Consider the following 16790-nt stretch of genomic DNA (forward strand, 5'->3'; position numbering starts at 1 on the left):
TGGGCACTGTCTTCTGACCAGCCATGGTGCCTGAGACAGGGCTGGGGCCAGAAGCCCCTGGGGAAGGAAGGCTGGAGGGAACCAGAGCACGACTGAGATTGCGCCCAGATATTTAAACGGGGTCCCGCTACTCTGACCAGCAAAACCAGGACACGGCCAGGCAAGGAGACTGGCCGGAGCTGCCACGGCCTGAAGTTGCTCATCCCCTCATGGTTCCTCCCCCTCACCCACAAAGCAGATCCCAAGGAAAACTCAGGCCTTTCTCCCGGCCTATTATGACCCCTGTTACCTCCCACACAAACCTATAGCTTTCCCACTCCCCCAATTATTAATCCAAAGTCCCTGCTCTTTCTGTGCCCACTGTACGATAATCAGAATGCCTTGTGTTTCGATAGGGTCTGGACTTCTTTGACAATACTCTGTTTAGAAGCTGAAACCACACTTGGATGCCTGTGTGGCGACTTAGATGGCTCAAGGGGCTTTAAGAGGAGATGCTATCTTCCCTTTGCTTCACTCTGGCTTTCTCATCTCATATCCCATTTTCCCCTCTTATCCCCTATCACTTTCTGTCTTCCTCTTCTCCCCACTCTTTCATTATTCCAGCATACTCCAGGACTTCAAATCATCCTACCAGGCTTACCTGTGAAGTAATGTCAGAAGTACATCTCCAAATAAGCACTCCTTCCTCCAAAGGAGATTTGTGACATGTGCAGCTAATATAAGATAAAAATATGGGGAAACATAAGGGCAAATTAAAACAAAATGGAACTTTTCACGTATTGCAGTTAAATATATTCAAGTATATTGAAGTTCTCATATACGCTGAGAGCAGTGTGAGTAGAGACAAAATTTTATGAATAGAGATGCTTGTCTCACCATTATTTGTGATACCAAATGACTTAAACATCAAACAGGAGGATTTTTTAATGTTATGGTACATCCAGAATGTAAGGTTTCATAGCCATCAAAAATTATATTTGTGAAAAATTTTTAGGAAATTTGGAAATTCTTAGGATATAATAATTGATTGGAAAAAAGATGAAACTATATAGTATGATCTCAATTAGGTCTTGATGTTAAAAATACAGAGGGCATTAATGTATTAATCTGGAATAAAATACATCAAAATGTTTTCATTTTATTTGCATAGGTTTTTTAAATGATCATTCTGGTAAACAAAAAAAAAACTTAAGTAAAAAAAAATAAAAATTTGTAAATTCACATTTGGGCACAATTGTGTATCTTCATTGTTTCCTAAATTTATCGATTGCTTAACTTAATCCTAAATCTCATCCCAGACTAATGTGGTATAATCTCTTATTGTAGAGGCAGATTTCCCAGTCCTGGCCACTCTTCCTTTAAAGGCTCTAGCATCCTATTTTTCTTCTTCTTCTTTTTTTTTTAAGAGGAGTACTCTTTTTTTTTTTTTTTTAAGTTACTCATTTATTTATTTATTTACTTATTTATTGGCTGCGTTGGGTCTTCGCTGCTGCACGCGGGCTTTCTCTAGTTGCAGCGAACAGGGGCTGCTCTTCGTTGTGGTGCGTGGGCTTCTCTTGTTGTGGAGCACGGGCTCTAGGCGTGTGGGCTTCAGTAGTTGTGGCACGTGGGCTCAGTAGTTGTGGCTCGTGGGCTCTAGAGCGCAGGCTCTGCAGTTGTGGCGCACAGGGTCAGCTGCTCTGCGGCATGTGGGATCTTCCCAGACCAGGGCTCAAACCCGTGTCCCCTGCATTGGCAGGTGGATTCTTAACCACTGCGCCACCAGGGAAGTCCTAGCATCCTATTTTTCTAATCCAATGGAAGAATTTAATCTTCACTGAAGGAATGAGACAATTTCTAGACTAATCCTTACACATGTGATCTAGATTTTAATGTCTGAACTTATGCCAAATAGAATAAAAAATGATTATATTAGGGTTCTCCCAAAAAGAATCAATAGAATGTTTATAAATATATAGAAAGATTTATTGTGAGGTATTGGCTCACATGACTATGGAAGCTGAGGAGTCCCATCATTCGCCATCTGCAAGCTGGAGGCCCAGGAAAGCTGGGGTCAGTTCCAGTCCAAGTTTAAAGGCCTGAGAACCAGGAGAGCCAATGTCCGAGGGAAGGAGAAGATGGCTGTCTCCGTTCAAACAGAGCAAATTCTCCCTTCTGCCTTTTTGTGCTATTCCGGCCCTCAGTGGATTGGATGATGAAAACCCGCATTGGTGAGAACCACCTCGTCTATGGATTCAAATGCTAATCTCTTCTGGAAACACCCTCGCAGGCACACCCAGAAATTATGTTTTATCAGCTCTTTGGGCATCCGTTAGCACAGTCAAGTTGACACATAAAACTAACCATCACAGCGAGAAAAGGAAAAGCCTCCAAATGCAGCTATATTTTATTTCAATTAAGGAACACTTTTCTATAATTTAAACCGTTTCATACTTAGTTGCTTCCTCTCCTCTCCTTCTTATCAACAGTTGTAATATAAAATTTGCAATTATGTCAATGCTCAGAATTCAATACTGAACCACTTCCTTGTGTTGTAATTCAAATTCCAAGCTTACCAAATAATGTTATGCTTCTAAAACACAACTTTTTTAGGTAAAATTCTTAAAAATTATATATATATATATATATATATATATATATATATATATATATATATATATTTTGGCTGCGTGGGTCTTTGTTGAAGGGCGCCAGCTTCACGGGCTTCTCTCTAATTGCAGTGTGCGGGCTTCTCTCTAGCTATGGCGTGCGGCCTCCAGGGCGCCGTGGGCTCTGTAGTTTGCAGCACGTGGGCTCTCTCGCTGAGGCACGTGAGCTCAGTAGTTGTGGCACGTGGTCTTAGTTTTCCCACGGCAGGTAGGGTCTTAGTTCCCTGACCAGGGATCGAACCCACATCCCCTGAATTGGAAGGTGGATTCTTTACCACTGGACCACCAGGGAAGTCCCAAAAGTGATACTTTTTTACAGAACCAAAACACAAGTGGTAATTAAAGACAACAAAGTATTGCATGCATGTGGTAAAACAAAAACAAAAAACAGAGCATGGTGTGAAATGAAAAGTGAAGAGTCCTCCCTTTCCCACTCTTCACTTTTTTGTGTATGCTTCGAGAAATGCCCTTTTTTTTTTTTAACACAAATGTCAGGCATAATACACAGATTCCATATACCCTTCATCCAGTTTCCCCAATGGTGACATCTTGCATGTCTGGTACAATAACACAACCAGAAAATTGGCATTGATACAATCCATCAACCTCATTCAGATTTCACCAGTTTGATATGCACACATTTGTGTGTCTGTGTTTAATTCCGTATAATTTTATCACCTGTAGACTCATGTGACCACAACCACAGTCTAGACACAGAATGCTTCCAGCTTAGGGATCCCTCATACTGCCCTTTTTGTAGCTATAGCCACCTCCCTCCCTCCCTCCCTCCCCACTTCCCTAACCCTTGGCAACCGTGATCTGTTCACATAGTTGTCATTTTACGAGGGCTGTATGAACGGAATCAGATTGGCTTGTTTTCACTCAGCATAACCCCCTGAGGTCCACCCAAGGTACTATGTGTCTCTGTAGTTTGTAGCTTTTTTCTTTTTATTGCTGAGTCTTGTTCCTTGGTATGGATGTGCCAGTTTGTTTAACCTGTTGAAGGACATTTAAGTTGTTTCCACTTTGGGGCTGAAAAACAGTTTCTGGACCAAATTCCAACGTGTGTGTGTGTGTGTGTGTGTGTGTGTGTAGGCTTCCCCACACCAACAAGCAATTTTCTGATGCCAGCAGGGTGTTCAAGAATTCAACTCAATTCCAACACTATCTACCCGGAGATAGCATTACATTCCACATGTAAGACCACCCTCCACTTCGAATGCCAGGTGCAAGTCCAGGTTGTCACCTGTGCTTCTGACAGACTGGTTATAAACCAGAGGTTCCCATGACCCCCTTCTTGGGTTTAATTAATTTGCTAGAACGGCTCACAGAACTCAATAAAACCCATTTACTCACTAGATTACTGATTTATTATAAAAGTATATTAAAGGATATTATTCAAAACCCAGATGAAGAGATACATAGGGCAAGGTCCTGAACAAAGGAGCTTCTGTCCTCATGGAGATGAAGAGATACATAGGGCGAGGTCCTGAACAAAGGAGCTTTTGTCCTCATGGAGCTTGGGGACCAGCATGGTGGCACATGGAAGCATCCTGGTTTCCCATTGTGGAAGCTCTCCGAAAATGGGGTTTTTATGGAGACTTCATTACATAGTCATGATTGACTAAATCTCTGGCCAATGGCAACTGACTTAACCTCAAGCTCCTCTCTCCTCCCCAGAAATCAGGGAGTGGAACTGAAAATTCCAACCCTCTAATCACTTGGTTGGTTCTCCTGGCAACCAGGCCCCCGATCTTTAGGTGCTTCTAAAAGTCACTTCATTCACAAAAGACACCCTTATCACTGTCAATGCTTAGGAAATTACAAGGCTTTTGGAAGCTGTGAGCCAGGAACCGTGGACTAAAACCACATATATATAAGAAATATATTTTGGTCATCTGAATATCCAAATATGTGTGTATATAAATATATATCTTATCAATCACAATACCACAGGGGCTATTACAAGTAAAGCTGCTACGAACATGCATGTACAGGTTTGTGTGTGCACATAAATTTTCATTTTTCTGGGGTAAATGCCCAGGAGTACAATTGCCGAGTCATGTGGTAAGCGAGTGTTTAGTGTTGTAAAGAAACTGCTATACTTTTCCAGAGTAGCCATACCATTTTCCCTCACACCAGCAATTCATGAGTGATCCAATTTCTCCACATCCTCACCAGGATTTGGTGTTATTACAATTTCTTATTTTACCTTTTCTGATTGGTGTGTAGTGGTATCTCATTGTGATTTTAATTTACATTTCCCTAGTAATGTTGAACATCTTTTTGCCTATGGGGTTGAGTGGGAAGGGGAATGATAGAACTTTCTGGGTGATAGTAATGTTTCCTCTCTTGATTGGAGTTTGGGTTATACCAATGTAAATTTTATCAAAACTCATGGAATGGTCCAGTTAAAATCTGTGCAATTCACTGCATGCAAATTTTACTTTCAAAAAAAGTTAGGGCTTCCCTGGTGGCGCAGTGGTTGAGAGTCCGCCTGCCAATGCGGGGGATACGGGTTCGTGCCCTGGTCCGGGAAGATCCTGCGTGCCGCAGAGCGGCTGGGCCCGTGAGCCATGGACACTGAGCCTGCACATCCAGAGCTTGTTGCTCTGCAATAGGAGAGGCCACAGCAGTGAGAGGCCCGCGTACCGGAAAAAAAAAAAAAAAAGTTAACTGTAAACTAATATTTAATTCTTGTTACTTTTATGCACGCTGAAGTAGCTAGGTGGAAGTGTGCTGATGTCTGCAGCCTACTTTGAAATGTATCAAAAAATAAGATATATTGATGGATAGATAAAGTGATGGATAGATATGTAATAAAGTATAATGAAATTTATTTTATAAATTTATTTATTTTATTTTATTTATTTTTGGCTGTGTTGGGTCTTTGTTGCTGCACGCGGGATTTCTCTAGTTGTGGCGAGCGGGGGCTACTCTTCATTGTGGTGCATGGGCTTCTCATTGCTGTCGCTTCTCTTGTTGTGGAGCATGGGCTCTAGGTGTGTGGGCTTCAGTAGTTGCAGCACGCTGGCTCAGTAGTTGTGGCTCGTAGGCTTTAGAGCGCAGGCTCAGTAGTTGCAATGCACAGGCTTAGTTGCTCCACAGCATGTGGGATCTTCCTGGACCAGGGCTTGAACCCGTGTCCCCTGCATTGGCAGGTGGATTCTTAGCCACTGCGCCACCAGGGAAGCCCTGTATAATGAAATATTAATTATAGAATATAGATGGTGTGTACATGAGTGTTCACTGAAAAATTCTTTTCTGTGTTTTTAAGAACTCATAATAAAATGGTCTATACATGCTGATAAGGAACAATCTCCAGTATGTGTTGTTACGTAGAAAAAGCAAAATATAAAAACAATATCTATGACATGCTCCCATGTGTATAAAGAAAGGGAGCCTGATTATATTACATTTGCTTGGTCAATATCTCTCTGGGAGGCTCTCCAGAAAAAGTTGGGAAACTGTAGTTGTCTCTAGGAAAGGGGATTGAGAGACTGAGGTTTGGGGGTGTAAAGATTTACTTTTTACTCTAATCCTTTTTTTTTTTTTTTTGCGGTATGCGGGCCTCTCACTGTTGTGGCCTCTCCCGTTGCGGAGCACGGGCTCCGGACGCGCAGGCTCAGCGGCCATGGCTCATGGGCCCAGCCGCTCCGTGGCATGTGGGATCTTCCCGGACCGGGGCACGAACCTGTGTCCCCTGCATCGACACGGCAGGCGGTCTCTCAACCACTGTGCCACCAGGCAAGCCCCTCTAATCCTTTTTAACTGTTGAAATCTATACTATGAGTATAGATTATTTTTTTAACTAAAATAATTATCTTTAGTAATCTATATCTTTAAGTTTTATGTTTAAAAAATTTGTTAATATCCACACATTGATACTTTCACACATTGATACCGTCTCAGATACTGTGTTTAATCATTAACTCTTTCATACAGCGTGTCAGGCTGTCATCTTTCCATCCACCTCAGAAAATCCTGGAGACCAATATCAAAAGTGTTACATTTCCTGGATAGATAACTTTAGAGATTAGCAGAGGATGATGTACAATGTAAGTTACAAACAAATGCTCCATAGTGAAATCCAGTCCCCATGACAGGATGGTGGCCCTGTTACAGGTGGGTCCCTGGTGTGGCCATTACACTCAGACTTTGGCTGTAGCTCCTGGGTCATAGCCAGGCTGCAGGAGTGGGGTGGGAAAGGGGTGATAAGCTTGGGCTTATTTTCACCAATTTACAAATTAGAAACTGAAGCCCAGAAAGGCTAAGTACTTACCCAAGGTCACACAGTTAAGTGGTTGAGCTGAGATTTGAAACCTGGTTTGGCCATCTCCAAAAAATATGTGATTAACCACAATACAGCCCTATTTCCTCATGTGTGGGGACACAGTTATGTGGGACACTGTTGCCACTATCTGTAGAATTTTCTAATAAAAACAATGCTTTTTGTGTTACTTGGCAAAAACCACACTCAGTTTCTTAAATTTCAGGATTGCTTTTTGTGGCATAGTGCTGAATACCTGACAGCACTGAACACCACTGTTCACTCAGTTCATTCCCAGTGAGCTTTGTACAATGTTACAACTAGCTGGTGAGGGTAATATTTATCCTTACATACTTGGGGATTCTTTGAAAGCATTTCCATCCCCCAAAATATCAATGTTTCTGATTTACTTCCTGTTATATCATTTAACCACCTTCCCTACACATTTGGAGGAGCTGTAAGGCAACTAACACAGAAGAAAAAACCCTCAACAGAGTTAAAAGATCAAGATTCTGAGTTTGATTCTAACTAAACAAATCGGGGGCTTTCTCTGAGCTGGTTTCTTCCTCTGTAACATGAAAATGATAATCAGATTCACCCCACAATTGTTATTAAGGATCAAATGAGATTGTGGATGTGGACCAAATTGTTTCTACCACCAACACTGTGTTAGAAGAAGTCACGGTGCACATGAGGCTTCTAAGAGCTGTTCAGTTAAAATGTTACTTTTTATGATCAGTCTTAATTAGCTCATAAAAGATGAAAATCCTGATAGAGCCTACAATCTTAATTTCTAATCTTGCTTTATAGGCCAATAACCTTATCTTATCTTCTGATATTCTCTTTTGCTACCTTTGCTATCTGAAAATCAGTCTTTTCTTAAGATGACAAACAATGGGGAAAATGGCATCTAACCACTCCTCCAGGGAAGACCAGGGTAACGATCTTAGAATGTCATAGGTGTTGTGTTAAATTAGGTAACGATCTTAGAATGTCATAGGTGTTGTGTTAAATTAGGCAGCCAAAAAAAAAAGTGTTAAGAGTTGGATGACATAGTGGTTAAGAGCCAGTGCTCTGGACTGGGACTGTGGGTTCAAATCTTGACCCACCCTTGATTAGCTATGTATTTTTCTCAAGTCTCTGACCTCACCTACAAAATGATATAATAACTACCCCTTATTAAATTATATTTTAAATTACCTAATTTGTGTAAAGCATTTAGCACAATGAGCAGTACGTACAAAACACTCCACACACGTTGGCTGTAAGTATAAAACAGATCCAGATTCAGAAACACAAAACCACAGAAATCTGGAGACACAGAAGCACACAGCGGTAGACACCCGTGACCCTTCCCAGAAAGTCTGTGGATTATCTGCACTTCTCCCTTTTCCTCTGACCACCCACTTCCCTGCACCATTATCCTCCAAAATGAGGCAGCGTGGTAGACCAGCCAAGAGGGGAGTTCCAGACTCTAGCCAGGTGCTTTGTGGGAAGCAGGCAAGTAGAAAGAGGAAAGACAATTGAATTAAATGGTGAATTCATATTCTGCTAAGGATACTAAGTTGATAAAGAAAAAAGGAAAGTAAAAACTTTGGGAAGGAGTTTGGCCACAGGCATTCAGGACAATAAAAACTTTCACCATGCTTGTCTCAGTAATGACATTCCTTAGAATTCAGCTGGAGGAAATAACCCCAAAAGAAGGAAAAACTACACCCAAGAAGATAGAATTATATATATATATATATATATATATATATATATATATATATATTCTTATTTTTGGCTGCGTTGGGTCTTTGTTGCTGCACGCAGGCTTTTCTCTAGTTGCGGTGAGCAGGGGCTACTCTTCCGTTGTGGTGCGCGGGCTTCTCACTGCGGTGGCTTCTCTTGTGGAGCACGAGCTCTAGGCGCACAGGCTCAGTAGTTGTGGCTCACAGGCTTCAGTAGTTGTGGCTCATGGGCTTAGTTGCTCCGCGGCATGTGGGATCTTCCCAGACCAGGGCTCGAACCCGTGTCCCCTGCACTGGTAGGTGGATTCTTAAGCACTGTGCCACCAGGGAAGTCCAGAATTATATTTTTTAAACAGCTTTATAGAGGTACAATTCACCCCTTTAAAGTGTAAAATTCAATGGGTTGTGTGGTTTTTTTTTTTTGGTATATTCACAGAGTTGTACAAGCATCACTACTACCTAATTAGAAAACATTTTCATTAACCCAAAGCAATAAATCCATTCAGTTACTTCCTATTCCTCCCTCTCTCCAGCCCTTAGCAACCACTAACCTACTTTTTTGTCTCTTAAAGCATTATTTTGATGACCAAGAGGAAAAAAAAAGAAAAATTGAATAAAATAAACTCAATGTTATTGAATAACATAATATAAAGCTCTGTTAAATTATGGTATATCCATTCAATAAAATATTACCTTATTGGCTGTTAGAAATTACTACAATAAAAACTATATCAAAAGGCAATTCTGTTACAATGTTTAAAGTTTTTTAAAAGATAACAAAATGGTGAATATACTCTGATCTCAACTAGAGTATATTCTGGTTTGTGTGTGAACAGACTGGAAGAAATGTATAGAAATTTTAACTGGCCATGTTAGGGTAATGAGATTGTGGACAACTTTTTCTTTAGCCTTTAAATATTTTGTAACATTTTATATTTTGTAAAAAATGGAATTTTTAGAAAATCTATTTAAAATTATCGAAATAGAGAATATATTGCAGGGCACAGCCGGACAGCAGTCCAGCCCCTATGACTTGGATCCAGTTCTTACTTAACAAATCTCTCTAGTGCAGGCTCCTTCTAGCAACCAAGAGCCTTAAGCTACAAAGGTCCCACCTCACCCAGGCTGCATGACTTTTCACACTGTAGACTTTCAGGCCTTCACCCTTTGACCCTCTTACCTCTCAGCCGACACTCCCCAAACCCCCCAGAACTCACTCCTTAACTAAGCCTTCTTAGTTATCATTGCATACCAATGACTCTTGGCCAATTTCCTTCTATTAATATATTCACTGTAGGTCCAAGTCCTTCTGATCCCAGCCGTACTTTCTCCTTATGAGCTGAATAGTAAGAAAATTGGTGGAAACAAGATAGTCATCCCTCCGTATTAGTAGGGGATTGGTTCCAGGACCCCCAAATGCGATGAATGTGGAAAAGCCTTCATTCAAAGCTCACATCTCATTGGATATCATAGAGTACACACTGGAGTGAAACCCTACAAATGCTCAAAATCTGAGGATGCTCAAGTCCCTTATATAAAATGGTTTAGTATTTGCACACAACTCAGCACATCCTCCTGTACACTTTAAAACCATCTCTATGGGGCTTCCCTGGTGGCGCTGTGGTTGAGTGTCTGCCTGCCAATGCAGGGGACACAGGTTCGAGCCCTGGTCTGGGAAGATCCCACATGCCACGGAGCAACTAGGCCCGTGAGCCACAACTACTGAGCCTGCGCGTCTGGAGCCTGTGCTCCGCAACAAGAGAGGCCGCGATAGTGAGAGGCCCGCGCACCGCGATGAAGAGTGGCCCCCACTTGCCACAACTAGAGAAAGCCCTCGCACAGAAACGAAGACCCAACACAGCAAAAATAAATAAATTAATAAACTCCTACCCCCAACATCTTCAAAAAAAAAAAAAACCATCTCTGTTACTTATAATACCCAACAATGTAAATGATTTGTAATAGCTGTAAATACAATGTAAATGTTATATAAATAGTTGCCAGCACTCAGCAAATTCAAGTTTTGCTTGTTGGAACTTTCTAGATTTTTTTTTTTTCTGAATATTTTCTATGCGAGGTGGGATGAATCTGAGTGAATGCGGAACCCGCAGATTTAAAGGGCCAGCTGTAACTGAAACCATGCCCCTCAGATTGCGACTTGAACTCAGCCTAAACCCAGATTGGGACTCGAACCCATGCAGCTGGGACTCAAACCCAGCCAAAACCCAGTCTTCCAACTGAGATCACACACCTAGTTTCAGGACTTAATGAAGCTCTGGTTCTTGATGTTTCATCGCAGAAAGAATTCAGTGAGAGACAAACGGATAGATAAGAAGTGGATTTATTTAGAGAAACATACTCCATAAACTGTGGGCCATCTCAGAAGGTGAGAAAGGCACCAGGGTATATGGGGTTGTCAGTTTTTGTAGGGGTGGGTAATTTCCTAGGCTAATGAGTGAAAGGAGTATTCCAGCTATTTTGGGAAGGGGCGGGGATTTCCAGGAATTGGGCCACTGCCCACTTTTTGATCCTTACGGTGGGTCTTGGAACTGTCATGGCACCTGTGGGTGGTGTCATTTAGCTTGCTGATGTGTTACAGTGAGTGTATTGTGAGGCTCAAGGTCTAGAGGAAGTTGACTTGTCCGCCATCTTGGACCCATTTGGTTCTAATCAGTCTATGTCATGTCCTCGGGCTATGTCATGCTTTCAAAGGTTGTGCCCTGCCCCCTTCCCTCTGGTTTCATAACAACCAGCTCTCCTGTTACTGAGTCCAAGCACCCCATGCTCTCCACACGATGGGCCAATAAATCAGAGGCGAGGTGTTGAGGCAAGGAACATTTGGAAAGCCGGTAGACCGAGAAGATGGCGGACTAGGGTCCCCCCAAAAAACATCCTATTGGGGTCTGGATGCCAGTTTCTTTTATAGAATCAGAGAAGGAAGTAAAGTAAAAAGGTAGAATAGAGAGAGAGAGGCGGGGAGGAAGTAAAGTAAAAAGGACTATCAGTCTGGCAAAACCTCTCTTGGAATGGCCAGCCTCGGGAGGGGATGTGTTCATTTCTTCTTTCTTGCAGCCATTCACAGGTGGGTAGGGTTCCCTGAGGCAGGCCATTATGTATGATTATAATCACAAAAGCAATGAGAAAGGCTAAAGTCAAAGCAACAGATCCCACACGGAGTCAACATTGGCTCTCTTCCCTGTTACACTCCCACCCTGCATTCCCACTTCCTAGAGAGACACAGCTCACTTATCGACTATCATAGCCTTCCTGTTACATGATCACCTCCCTCTCCGTTGCCAGTCTGGGACAGAGAATCGACACTGACACCCCACCACTACATACACACACAACCCCAGGCACACTCGCTCTCACCCGTGTCCTCATTTTTGTTCTCCTCCTCTCTCTTCCGCCCCACCCCCACCCGCAACGCCACACATCCTCCGCTGCAGTAGCCCCGGCTGTGCCCCAGCACTGCTACCTCTTCGGTTTGTCCACTAGTAACGTTCTGAAGGCAGAGTCCAGCCCTGTCTCAGGAACAAAGTACGCCTCCAGCACCTGCCTCACCCAGACTTACCGCCAGATCCATAACTGAACTGGGTTCCAGATCTCCAGTGTGTGGTGAGGCCAGGTGGAGCGGGAGCCTTCTAAGGAGAGCCTCGACTGTGTTCAGTGAGCACCTACCATGTGTCAGGAGCTGCGTTAGCTTCAAAGATTCAGGATGGTTGACACTAATCACTCACCCTGAGAAGCTCACAACAGAAGTGCTGCCCAACACAAGTTCGCTTGTCTGCTCCACAGTGAGACCCAAGAAGCCCAAACGTCAGTGTCTGGGGCAGAGAAAAGTTATTGCAAGGGCTGTGCAAGAAGAAAGGGAAGCACTTGCTCAAAGGACCTGAACTCCCTGATGGTTTGGGGGAAGAGTTTTCAAAGGCAAAACACGAGGTGAGGGCTGTGAGGTGTGCGACTTTCCTCTGATTGGTTGGTGGTAAGGTAACAGGGCGGTGCTCCAGGAATTTTGTGCACAGCCTGAAGTTACCATCCTCCACCTGGGAGGAGGCCTTAGCTCCTGTAGAAGAACTCAAGGGTATATTGCCACTATATCCCTTGAGGAGGAACCAGGACTTGGCTTCATCGCAGAGCTATTGTTTCTTGACTGCTCCTCCACGGTTTCTACATTGCCTTCCTTCCGTAATTAGAAACTGTTTGAATCTGCCCTTTGAAACTCAGGGAAAGTCTCGGAGGCTAAAGCCTTTTTCCTACCAACGAGAAACAGGGGACCCAGAAAGGCTTTTGTACCCCGGAGGGCTCCTCAGGGTCCTGCTCGGTTTCAGAAGGAAGGTATGTAAACAGAACGTCACTGTATAGCGGGAAAAGGTGTGGGCAGGGGAGGAAGGAACGCCGTGCGGACGCAGTGGAGACAGTCTCCGCAGCATCACCTCGGAGGGGGCCTGTGAAGAATCAAGCGTTAACTGGGCCAAGAAGCATACACAACACGTCTTACGGGTCTGCAGAAAACAAGGAACTTACAGAAATGGTACTTTGGCAGCAGAAGTAGGACACATCATTCCATGCCCACGGTGGTGCTTACAGTGTGCAAAGCACTGCGTGTTCCGCAGAGATCAAATAAACCGTGGCCTCCGCTCCCAGGCACAAAACGTATGACCTAAATATAATGCAAACTGCCCGGAATACCAAGCGCATTGAGCAGAAAGGAGAAGAAATGCGAATTTCACTCTGGTCCGAAGTACAAAGATCACTGGGGGTGAGTTTGGGGAGTTCTCTCTTTAGGGCGCTGTAGGGGATGGGTGGAGTAAATAAGAGGCAGAAAAATCAAGGTGGGGCAGTAGGAGTTCAGCCTTCAGCAGAAAAGGGGAGGAGGAATCTCGCGCAGGATTGGGGCAGAAAAGTGGGTGGAACCAGTGGGCGCCACCCCGTCTCCTCCTCCCACCCCCGCCCACTACCTACCTACCTTGCAGTCTGGTGAGACAGGTGAGGGAGGAACTCGTAGCGCTGGTAAGAGGGGCAGGAGGGTCGTGGCTTTGGGGCTGGCGTGTAAGGAGGCCGTCTGGCCCCTTTGTAGAATCGGTGACTCCTTCCTCTGCAGGGCTCAGGGAACTCCTGACAGGCTGGCTGGGGGTAGTGGCTGCCTAGATGCTGCTGCTGTGTTGCAGGGGAATGGAAAGGCTTCTCCCCACCAGCCTCCCAACCCCTGTGCTAATAACTCCAGGCAGGAAACTTGAAATCTGAGTTTACCGAGTGAGGGCCGGTAGAGGGCGGGGGACCGTGCCAGACATGGGGCACGGAGAGGTCAAGAATCATCTGGGCCTCTGTCCATTGCCCTAGACCTCTGTCTGTAAGATTCTCAGGTAGTTGTGTCCTGTGGCTTTGTTGTGTCTATGTGCACTTCCTCCCTCCAACTGGAGCATGGGGCTGACGGGAGGAAATGGGAAGACGGGGTCAAACAAGGTAAGTGGTGCCCTAAAGGGTCAGACTGAGGGACTCAGACTGGGCAGGTGGGGGGTGGACGTCAGATGCAAGCAATAATAAAGGGCGGGGCCTGCCTATCACCTGGATTCCAGAAATGCCGTGAGTCCTGAGGCCCCAGGCAGGGCCTGCCCAGGACTGGATCCTGGAATGGGTAGAAATACAGAGATGGAAGGGAGACCATAGGGAAGAAGGAAAAAGTAAGGAACGCAGGGCTCTGACATAGTAAACTCACATGAGGGCTGGGAGTCAGAACTCCCGGGCTGGTTTCCTGGCTATTCCACACATACTGATACCCTGGGACAACAGTGTGATCCTAGAGAGAATTCCAGAGCTGAAGGGGACCCTGCAGATCGCTTCTCTGGGCCATTTATTTGATTTGAGATTGAAGAAACAAACCCAAACAAAGGTGTCTAATATGCTTACTTTGAAATCTAACCCAGCGGTGATGCCAATTGCTAGTTTAGACACAACGGCTGTGTGTCTTTTTGCAGGAGCCTGGCGAGGGGCCATGGTGCCAAGGCAATTGTGGGGGACTCTGCAGAAGCCGCTTCTCTTCCTGTGTTGCACCTCCTTCCTCCTGGGGCTGGCTTTGCTGGGGATTCGGCCGGACATCGCCCCTGTTGCTTATTTCTTTCTTACTTTGGGTGGCTTCTTTTTGTTGGCCTGCCTCCTGGCCTGTGTTTTGGAATGGGGGTCTCAATCAATGCAGACCGAGAGCCCAGGGGCCTCAAGCAATGCACGGTGAGTTAAGGGGTGGGCAGGATTGGAGGATTACATGTGGAACCATTCTCCCTGTGTCCCTCTAGACTCTAGGCGGACAGCCTCTACTTTCCCCTGTCACAGGTATCAGGGTCAGGGGCTAGTGGAGGGGTCTTTTGCTGGTAGAAGATAGAAAAGGGAAAAAAGGCTTCTTTCAGGAAGCCACTATTGACCTTATCTCTCCTCCCCCTCAGGGACAATGAAGCCTTTGAGGTGCCAACCTACGAAGAGGCCACAGTGTTGGAATCACAGTGCCACCCCCCAGGGGTGGATCAACCACCCTCCTACACCAGTGTTGTAATCCCCCCAGAACGTGAGGTGGGACAGCCTAGCCATGCAGGGGAGACCAGGAAAGCCAGACTGGACAGGCGAGTGGGCTCAGAGGGGTCTGTGATCTCAGGAAGCCCTGGAAGACCTCCAGTCAGCCTGCGGCTTCGGGGACCACGAGTGGCGTCCACTGTTCCTGATCTGCAGAGCTTGCGGGAGCCCCCCAAATTGGAACCTCTTACTCCACCCCCTGCCTACGATGTCAGCTTTGGTCCCCTTGATGATGATGTTTTCTATGGAAACAACTGGACACCCCCCTAAAGGACTCTCCCAGGATATATCATCTTTCTGCACCAGACCCACTCATTCATTCGAACAATGCTTCCCAGTGCCTGTTACGGGTCAGGAACTGTCTCCACCTGGATGTCACAAATGATGACTTTAACCCAGAGGGGAGTGAGGCTATGGTGAGTCCTTCCCAGTTTTACAGGTGGCACATCCCAGGGATGTAGGTGGCACAATTTGAGTCTTCAGGCAATATTCAGTGACCTACCCCATACCTGTTATTTCCAGAGTTAGACTGAGGTTGAGATGAGGAGATTCCAGAGAATCTAGTGAAGGAAGAAAAGAAACAATATCTGAGTGACAGCTCTGTTGCTTCTGTTCCAGGTGCTTTGCCTCTATTAGATCACAAAGATGAGGTATTATTGTCCTCATTTGAAAAATGAGGATCCTAAGGGTCAGAAAAAATTGATAATTTGCACAGGGGCACATCGCTAGTAAATAACACACAAATGTCTTGAATTCTGCTCTTCTGATCCCATAGCCCTTGTGTTTTCAATACAAGGCAACAGAAGCCAGTTCATGCACACATCTCTCAATTTCTGCCTTGGTCAATGGCTGGTGAGGGGTAGAAGACTTCGTGTAGACAGAATGGGGGACCAGCTGTGTCTGCAGACAGGGAGTGCTGAGTGGGACCAGGAGTGGGACCAGAGCTGATCAAAACTGTGATGGTCCCTGCTCCAGATAGGAAGTTCCTGCCCCGGGGGGGCTAGACGGCAGTCCCCAGTGCAGGGTCCCATCCTATCTAGAAGCAGTGGAGTAAACTGCCCCAGGGGGAGGGACATCTGATTCTGAGGATGGGTGGATATGATGGTCAGAAAAGAGAAAACCCCAGGTCCTTGGCGAGGGGTGGTGGAGCATCTAAGGATCCCTCTCGCATCATCTATTATGAAGCACTGGAAACACCTGTACTGTCTGCAATAGCTTCAGCCTCACCCCTGCGCCTGACCCCGCTGGGTTTTACCCGAGGACCCCCTGCCCTGCTTCCTCCGATACAAAGATAACACCAGCTTCTCTGTAATCATGTGCTGTGCCTGTGATGCAGGTTTGAGCCAACCATCGCTGACCCATGCTCATTCGTTACGCGGGTATCTGTCTAGCGCCTTCTAGTGCTGTCCTTGTCCTCCTTACCCTGGTCCCAACAGTTAACTTTAATAAAGTGAAAAGTCCGGCCACACCCATCTCCATACGGTTCTTGCAACAGGCGGGTGAGGAGAGGTGGGCGGTTCCGGGGAGGGAGCTGTGATTTCCGCGGGAACTGACGACCAATCGGATGGCCAAGTA

At 45.2% G+C, this 16790-nt stretch overlaps 1 protein-coding gene across 5 annotated transcripts; it reads left to right on the forward strand.

Moving 5' to 3' along the window:
* The first annotated feature begins 12196 nt into the window (after positions 1-12196).
* Positions 12197-15731, forward strand: TMEM139 (transmembrane protein 139). 5 transcript variants are annotated; one of them, XM_082632591.1, is made up of 3 exons: positions 12197-13413; positions 14630-14879; positions 15092-15731. In XM_082632591.1, exons 2-3 carry the CDS (start codon positions 14647-14649, stop codon positions 15483-15485), a joined length of 627 nt encoding a protein of 208 aa, XP_082488717.1. In that variant the 5' UTR covers positions 12197-13413; positions 14630-14646; the 3' UTR covers positions 15486-15731. The 5 variants fall into 5 exon arrangements, with proteins under 5 accessions (XP_082488717.1, XP_082488718.1, XP_082488716.1 ...); XM_082632592.1 differs by lacking the exon at positions 12197-13413 and adding an exon at positions 13500-13664; XM_082632590.1 differs by lacking the exon at positions 12197-13413 and adding an exon at positions 13561-13640.
* Positions 15732-16790: the final 1059 nt, after the last annotated feature.

This window comes from Mesoplodon mirus (assembly GCF_964341445.2).
Source record: "Mesoplodon mirus genome assembly, chromosome: 9".
Taxonomy (NCBI): Eukaryota; Metazoa; Chordata; class Mammalia; order Artiodactyla; family Ziphiidae; genus Mesoplodon; species Mesoplodon mirus.

Coding starts and splice junctions, on each gene's coding strand:
- TMEM139 (XM_082632588.1), top strand. CDS start 14,371: ATGAGGGCTGGGAGTCAGAACTCCCGGGCTGGTTTCCTGGCTATTCCA. Junction 14,880..15,091: donor GGGGCCTCAAGCAATGCACG/GTGAGTTAAGGG, acceptor CCTCCCCCTCAG/GGACAATGAAGCCTTTGAGG.